Here is a 9000-nt window from a genome sequence, read left to right as displayed (position 1 = left end):
GGATGGATCCGGAATGGATGGATGGATGCAGGATGAATACAGGATGGATACATGACGGGTGGATACGAGATAGGCATATATTAAATGGCCTATTTTTTAATGCTTTTCAAAAGATACGAATAGGCTTAGTCTCTACTTAATTACTTATTCCTTATTTCGCTTACAATGAGAAAAACGGAGGTAATTGTCACTTTTATGCTGCAATAGGGTGCGGAGCTTTGACATCCCATTCTAGCATTTGTTTCTTTGCATCTACAGTCTATGCCACCAGACAGTCATCCCACTGAGGACCATAAATCCACCTCCCTGGAGTCAGTATTGACACAACTAATAAGTAAATCCGTCGGATGTACCTCTTCAGAGACGACTTAGAGGAGGAGCTTCTTGGAGTTTCAGTTCTACTATTGACGTTAAGGATGCTATATTTTTTAGCTCAAGATGTCAATCAGTCACAAGAGATAAAATATTTAGGCGATGTGATGTATTTCCATCCAGTAAATGGCCCAGAGTCCGAAGTGAATACGTTTGATCAGAGTGCGGCTCGTTATTATTGTTGCCCTCCCTTAAATGACCAAAAATTAAGAGACAGGTAGCTTGGCAACTGAACTGAGAACTCATTCAGTTAACAGAAAGGATAGAACTGATTACGCAAATGCGGAGCTTAAAACTGTCACCTCCACAACTGCCTGATTTGGGGGCGAGAGGGGGTACCACCTCTTTCAATCATGACGACTTTCAAGTAAGCTAAGTGGTCTCCACACCCCGTTACGCCTTTTCAGCATCATACCAGTCCTTGTAGCACTTAAATGACTTTGTATAAGGCGTAGAATTGAAGGGCGAATTGAAGGAAACTTTACTAAAGGATGGAATATGGCACCTTCCCTGCATCATCTCAAAGAGTATTTATGGGATTCTTTTCACAACTTTGGAGCATCTGAGGCTAACTACAAGAATCTTCTGTGATTCAATGGAGTCTCTCATGTCTCAACCATATACGCATGCTTACTGATGGCCTCCCTTTGCGGGACCTCAACTGCCTCTCAGCTAACCCATGGAAGCAAGAAGATACACACAGTACTTGAGGCAAGTTGGTTCCAGTGTCTCATTTAAAAAACAAAGGCATAGTAAATGCAAAAGAACAACCTAAGTATGTTATTTTAGACTAAATTAATAGTATCTGTGATTGGCAACATTTTTAAGGATTCGCAGCTCCGGGATTGGCATCAAAGACCTCATGCATGGTACGTACTGCGACTGCGTCAACACTGTACACTAGCAAGGAGTGCAACCCCTTAAGAAGTAAGTCAGCGATATGCATTTTTTTGCCCTCCTCCTTGGCCATCTCATGGAACTCCTGCCTGCAGATGTTGATCATAGTTGGAAAACGCGGTTCAAATCTGATAAAATATGGTGCTGCCTTTCATCAGTTTCACGGAAAGATTGACCTGAAGGAATTAGGGGGCCTTGTGTTTGTCCTCGCAGGGATGGTGTCTGCCCCGCTCGATAATGATATGTTTGCCAGCACATATGCCAAAAAAATACAGAAGCAGCGGCATGTTCCACGACGGCGCTCTTAAGGGACTACTTGATCATGCGGTAATTGACGAGAAGTCGGTCTTGACTATCACATTGCTTACATTTTAATTAATTGAATTCTTTACTTAACGCATTCCGGTGTAAATTTTATGCTTTAGCAGGAGCCTGCAATAGGCCTTACGTTTTACGCGTCTATAGAGGGAAAATACTTTTTCCCGTTTTAATCTATGCGCAATTTCTATGCAATTTAAATGTCTTGTCTATTCGATTTGATACAATTTGTTCAATCTAGATTTGTGCTGGTGGAACTAAAATGGTTGTAGAAGATGCGCGTATTCTGTAGACAATTGTTTACTCCCTCCTTTGTTTAAACATATCTTAGGTGAGAGACGGTCAGCTTACGTTAACTACGCGACAGAGCGCATGCCTTTAGTCCCAGAGGGAAAACAAACTCGATATTCTTTATTACTTGGCAACCTGTAAACTGCTGTGTCATCACACTCTTTTCGCGCCAAAAATGAAAGGAAGGAACGTAGAATCTGTAACATTCGCAAATCCATTGCGCAACAGGTTTATGTATCAACATCACCGATTTAAACGATTTTAAATTTTGTGCTTAGAGAAATATCAAGCTTGTGGAACTGATGCACATTGATTATTTGATGCAGTAGGTAGTGATCCCAACTCCCAAGGATATCATTTAATAGCCGCAATATGAAACGTATTGCCAGATGGTTTACCTTGTTGTGGGAGATTTCATTAAGTTGCTAGGTCATCACTTGAGTTCACATAAACTGCGGCCTTGTAATTGCAAGAAGAGAAGCAGGTTCACCCATTTACACTTCAATCTTTAACACAAGCATTACCGCTATCACTAAAAGGTATTTTGAAATAAATTCAGCAGACAGTGGGAATCGAGAATTACTGAATAATATATTCAAAGCTGCTAATAAGTTATGAATTTCTGTAAAGAAGCGCCGAGTATTAAAAATGGTGTAGATGCAGGCTGAAGTATCTTGCATCCAGAAAGCACTAGTTGCTGCACTCTGAAGCGAAAAAGGTTACGCAAGTGACCATGCTTCGGTAATCTCACTTTCCTCTTATCTGTTATTCGCACACTTTTCATTTTATTCTAAAATTGTTCAGGAAGAGCAAACAATAAGTAAGCAGTAAAACTAGGTCACAAAAATGATAAAGAAGAAGCCTTACTTCCCCTATCATTATTATAATGTTGCCATTGACGGTAGAAAGAGCCATTTGGTATAATATTTGGTCAAAAACGCCAGTTTTGCATCAGCTATATGCCAAAGAATAAAACCAATTTTTCGGAAAAATCACTACCCATTGAAATGTGACTGTAGTTTCGTGCTGTGTATTAAAGCCAGGACCTAGGAAGCGCAGGCACTTAAGACTCCGTCATTGCATCTGTACTTAGAGGCTGAACCATTCCAGTGGTCTCTATTCCTTCTTTACGTAAGCATTGCACTTTATGCTCTAGTATGATCTCCTTTTAACTCCAGATTAACTCGAAGATCTTTAGTGGCAGAATACAAAATCCCAAGTAAGTGCTGTTCATAGCTTTGGCAAATTTTTTGCACAAGAATGATCCTCTGGGCATTAAAAAAAAGCAATAATATGCGGTGTCTGAAGCTAATCTGCGTAGGTGAGACTCCTTCCTACATCAAAGAAGTCTCAAAAATTAAAATATTTTTTGCTAAAAATGTGACAATAATTTTAAAGTTTAAAAAAACACAAGCTTCAATTTTGAAATGAGATGATTAATATGTGCCACTTCAGGTGTTTAACCGCACCGATGACAGTTCTGTGATTGCCGCTAGGTTTGAGGCTGTGGTCATCGTAATAGCATCAGATGTCCAGTCAATAGAATGTACATTTCTACCATCCAATGCATATTTTGCGTCGTGTATGTATGTTTTGGTAGTATTAAGTTGGGGAACTTAGTGATTGTTGTTTCACTAGGTTTGGAACATCCTGTCCTCCATTGCATTGTTTCTGTTTTCTTCATTTATGGTCTTTTGCTCATAACTTAATTTTGCAATATTTGTCCCTATTCTTCCGAGCGTTACTAGGCTTACTAATGCCAATATTTTAAGAGCTTGATGTTGAAGGCTATGCTTTTCGCGTTGCTGCTTCATTGAGTAAGGCCATTATCCCATTACCTTGACTATTTCAGCTTCTAACTCTCCACAATGTCCCCGGATGTCCATTCTCATTGCGAGCAGCGGCGTCTTTTGTTTGATTTACCATCTTTGAATGATGAGTGTGACTTAACAGCAAAACTCGAGGTGCATTGGAATATGCATCTTTACAGCAAACTACAGGCACTCAATGCGGTTAGTTTTGAAATGTCATTTGAAATTCTCCCTCGTTAAACCTGTTCCCCCTAGCGCGGTTCATTTGTGCCTTCAGGAGTGTATGTCAATGGGTCTCTCGCTGTATCTTCGCAAATCGGACTCTCACTCTGGCATAATCGCTTTCATTGGTCTTGCCACTGCTTTTTATGAACTCTTCGAACAACATCTACGATGTCTTAATGCGCGTGAAGATATTGACATCGAGCAAGTTTCGTCGTCGGATACTTTTTCCTCCAACTGGTTCGAATTTTTGCAGCGTTCACCTACTGACGGTGGATTTGGAGCACCTGTGGAAAATGTATGACCGTTGTAAAGAGGAGCCTTAAATCGGACGTGATGCGGTACACCAGGCCAAGGGACGCGAAAAGAGGCTTTGAACAGAAAAGCCAACTCTTTATAATCAGCTTCAGGCCTCTAAGGAGGCTGTAAGTCTTCTGCCACTTTTGCATTTACTCGAACAGGTGGCGCAAATGTGGAATCTTGCCCCCTCATTGTCCTATCTTAAGTCGTAAAATGTTGTTAAGATGACTAAGTCGCGACTTTAGTAGTCGTAGAATATCCCTCAGGCGTGGCTCCTCTTGAAGATCATAAATACATACTTTGTTTTAGAATGGTAAGACTGTTAGATCTGAGTGGTCAGACGGAAAATACTACCTTGTATTCGATGGGATTGTGCAATCTGAAACATATAAGCGTTGCAAGCTGGTTAAGTTTGATTACTTTTATAAAAGGGTGAATTAGCGGATTACAAAAGAATGACGAAACCCAAACACACGATCGTCTCTAGCCGATAGAAAATGGGGTTTGGGCAGCTAGCTGACTATTGCTTCTCGCCCGATCACTGTTTTTGCCGTTGGTAAATCCTGGTGAATTATAAGCAGTGGTTATGACTACGTAATCAGATGAATTTAATTTGTCACCCAGTTTTTTAGTAAACATTCAGCGCAATTAATTCTGTAACAAATATCCCGTGTAGCTCGATTTCATGTAGAATTGGCTAAAATTGGTACTCTGTTGACCCATCAACGCCTTTGAGTTAACTGAAGGTAGTTATGTCTGGCGTTCACGTTAGGCTGGGGCCTCGATGTTTTCACCCTTCTAGGGGCATACTACCAAGGCGATAATCCTCGTAATAATTGTTGTGCATATCATTGGTTATTTTAGTTCAGACCCCGTACATCGAGACGACGAGCTACGGTAGTAGGACCTTCCTGGCGTGTTGTCTGGTGATGGGGAAAAGTTCTTGAGAACCAAAACGTCAAACCAGAATCGGTGGATCTTCGCATCTACTCCTATCTGTAGAAGACTGACCACCGCTAATGTAGTGATGGGAAGATTGGCCAGTCGATTGTAAGACTTCTGATTGAATTGTGCAAGAACTTCAAACACGATCGTTTGTCTGTGCGTCAGTGACGATCCCGAGTGCAGCAGTTCCGTTCCTAGCTCAGACCACAGTGTTTTGTTTTGGTTCGCTTTAAAAACTTAGTGTGGGACGCTTGATCAGCTCATTAGCATAAAATCGCACAAAATTTTTCCTTGAGAACGGTGCAGACAACTATTAACGACCATTGTTTTTATTTAAAGTAGCTCACTCTGGGTGCCTTGACAGTCTGCCATTTTTATCTAGCATGGAAGAAGACCGTTTTAGGGTGGTTTGGACCTACTGGCAAATCTTACTGTGTGGAAATTTCCAAGGTTTTGATCAGACTCGGGGACAAATGTATGGAGTAGCGGCTGACTATATCAGGAAGTAAACGCAACTTTTACCACTTAAATCTTATTCCTTTACGAGCTCAAAACTCGTAGTTTGACTTAAACGTATCTACGTTGGTGTCAGAGCTCTTATTTTTCAGATTGCATTGTTGACTCAGTGGGCAATGGTGGATTAATAGTAATAAGGTAGTAGTAGATGCCGGAATTGAGGCCGGAAAGACATCTTCTGAATTCTATTCCTCACTTTATTTCCATGGTTTAGTCGCCAGTGATCCGATTTTCAACTGCGCAGTACGCTTTTTCAACACAAGTTGAATAAACTGGAGGAGACTATGGTTCTTAAAAATCGACTTAGCTCTCTCCTGGAGAATTCAATGGCCGCACGTCGTCTTCTTTCCGTTCATGAGACTATCAACTCGGCGAAAATGCGAGGTCAGGTACATTTTTGTCCCTACCTACTGACAAAGGGATGCATTAGTCTTTTAGTTTTTGTGGGTGATTCATGCTCCATTTGGATAAACTGCTCCCACTTGCTCCCAAAGGGACAATAAGATGTGGAAGATTTTAGCTGCCAGCCTCAAATATGGCCTTGACGCTCCTCATAAGTCGGTAGGATATGTTTTCTCAGAAATTTACTTAATCTGCCATTTATAACGTAGTGTCGTGGAAGTGATTTCCACTAACTCTCAATGATTATAACGCCTCAAATGAATCAGCCCAAGATATCTAAGTGGGAGAGCTGGGGTAAAGGTATTCACGAAAATCGTCAGGGCAACTCCTCCCATCCAGTGTTTGGCAGTCATTTCTAGTGTTTGATTGTGGGAATTTAAGTTAATCAGCAATAGCTCCTACTTATCCATCGCGAGTTTTGTTAATTTTCTGGACTCGTCGGCCGAATTTGCAGTCTTGGGTAACAACTCCTCATAAATGATGTTGTTAATCTAATGGTCAACATTTTCTATCGCCTCACAGTGCAGCAAATTTGAGCACCTGCCTTTACAAGTGGTACCATTAGACCGCCTTGAAAATCAGCATTATGAGATTCATGATATATCTTAAAGTGTTCTCCGTTGGCTCATGTTTCTTGCCAAGTTGTAGTAGGCAGTAAATGCAGTTGCTTATTTAAATGGCAAATGTAGAGGTTATTGGTGGATTTGAAAGTCCCACTATCCCTTTGACCTCACAATGAGATTTAAGTGAAGTTGGAAGGACAACACCACAAAATAATCCCTCCTGATCTGCAAAAGTTTTTAGGTTCGTTTAAAGCTTCAATGCATTTTACATTGTTGTAATCTACTCAATAAATTGATAGATTTCAATTTTGTTTTATTTTAAAAGGTCGATTTAAAAGAGCCGATCGAGGGTGGTTTTGCAGAAATTGTCTACTGAATGGATTTCCCCAAACTGGATGATTGACAACCATGTGTGGAGTATCGGTGAAGAAATCATTCCGTCACGTATGATCATTACGAATTTCTTAATCATCCAAATTTGATGGGATTTGAAATATACCCAACTTTCTCATTTCTTTGCACGTTGTCATTGCTGAAGTGATCCTTCCAGTTTTTATAACCAATGTGGACAGCCCCAAATTTCAGCTAAATAAGTTTTACACAGTTCAAAACGTAACCTATGAACAAGTAAGCAGGCCGATGAGGTCCTCTTTCAACTGCTATAGTCTTGAAACTCTACCACGGACAGACCAAGGGTGAAAAATTACAAGCTGCCTCCTCTTCCCATTCGAACTCAGTTGTCAATGTTTTGTATTAAACTAGGCGGTGAATGAAGTATATTCTTCTCGATAAGAACGCAATGAAGCGGTAAAATAGTTTGGACTCCTAAGGTTCGCAGTTTTGTGAACGGCGCAGTCTACAAATGTCACTTAAACTGTGCAATCTCTAACAATGTAAAGCTACTTTGAATCCGTTTCTCACACATTCCACTGTCATTTAAACGGTGAAGTTGTATTGACATTTTATAAAACAAGTAAAGTCTCATCGAGAACTGGATACGATGATTAAACAACATTAGAAGTGAAAAACTAACTTTCACTTGCTATTTTTCCATTGAAATTTCAATACTTCCAATGTGATGGATTGTTGAAGGAAAGCGGTGAAACCGAGTTTTATTGGAGAGAGAGAGAGGCGCATCCTGCAACGTAAACAGAGCAGGCAAAATCGCAGAGTCGAGATTTAAAAGCTGTCTACCGGGTCCCTTTACTCTAGGCATTGATAGCAAAACTGCCTCAGCTTACAATAGTAAAGACCAAGCATGCACAGATGTTATACCCATGCCTTTTGTCTTTATCCAACCTGCAGTGTGTTGGAGCACCATCGCAACCGCGAAAACGAACTGTTCCAAGAGAATCGAGAGCTGCAGAACCTCGTCTCTGTCCCCTCCGCACGAATGCTTCGATTTGCCCATCGCCTGCGCCAAAAAAGGCGACTACGTCAGCTCCTTGGGGCGACGCCGGAGGTGCAGTTGGCGATGGATGTGGCGGTGGTGTCTTTAGACGGTGGAATGGAAAATGACTTTTCCGATACGTCTTCTGATTCTTCCCTGTCTGGTAAGTTTCGAAAATCGACTAAATCATTTACCGTAGGAAACATTCTTTTCTTTTCCCACAATTGGGAGATATATAAATATTTGTGGCGTCTGTAAAATGGCTTTCTCACAAGGTTTGTCTTTTTGGGGAAAATAGGCTGCAAAACATTGCATTTTAAGCAGTATAATAGTACCAAGTTAATAATAAGGGGTTTCTTCAGTAGATAAATTTGAGGAAATTCCAAATACCTAGCCTTAAGATACTCTTGCTTTCCTCTTTGGTCTAGTAACTTGTTAGTGTTCTCAAAACTAACTCCAAGGAAGAAAACGGCTCCAAATTTTCATTTCTTCTCTACAAATTCTTTTTAAAAGTCGGGTGGTAGGAGCTGAAACGAGGTTCGGTCACATCATGCTGGTATTTGCAATTTCATCACGGCGCTCGGAAGAGGATGCAACCGTGATCGCACCAGGCACATAGCAAGTGACAAGTCTGTGTTGCCACTCCTTTCAATAACCGACGCACATATCGTAGACCTGCCCACCCTGGATACTGTTCATCAAGATGGCAAATAACGGTATTGCTACCCCCGTGACGTAGGCTTTGGTGATGGGCAAAGTTCTTCGTAAGACAAAACGTCAAACCAGCGTCGGTGGGCACTTGCATCGACTCTTATCTGTGGAAGACTGTGACGGCGATGGGGAGACCGGGATTTTGATTGAATGGTGTCAACATTTCGAACACGGCCGCTCATCTGTACCTCATTGACAATTCCGGCCGTGGTGGCGTCTTACCTATGGTGGTCATTCCTATGGACATTATGTCATCACTTGG

The 9000-nt window shown here is 41.2% G+C and overlaps 1 protein-coding gene across 1 annotated transcript; it reads left to right on the top strand. All coding sequences in view use genetic code 11, as the record gives it.

The window, feature by feature from the left end:
* Positions 1-3746: 3746 nt before the first annotated feature.
* EGR_10184 (hypothetical protein) lies at positions 3747-8646 on the top strand (the record flags this gene model as incomplete). Its single annotated transcript, XM_024499433.1, has 5 exons — positions 3747-3890; positions 3967-4209; positions 5014-5108; positions 7943-8190; positions 8552-8646. 5 exons carry the CDS (start codon positions 3747-3749, stop codon positions 8644-8646), a joined length of 825 nt encoding a protein of 274 aa, XP_024346145.1.
* Between the last annotated feature and the right edge of the window lie 354 nt (positions 8647-9000).

This window comes from Echinococcus granulosus (genome assembly GCF_000524195.1).
Source record: "Echinococcus granulosus chromosome Unknown EG_S00197, whole genome shotgun sequence".
Classification (NCBI taxonomy): Eukaryota; Metazoa; Platyhelminthes; class Cestoda; order Cyclophyllidea; family Taeniidae; genus Echinococcus; species Echinococcus granulosus.
This window is presented reverse-complemented; position numbering and strand designations above follow the sequence as displayed.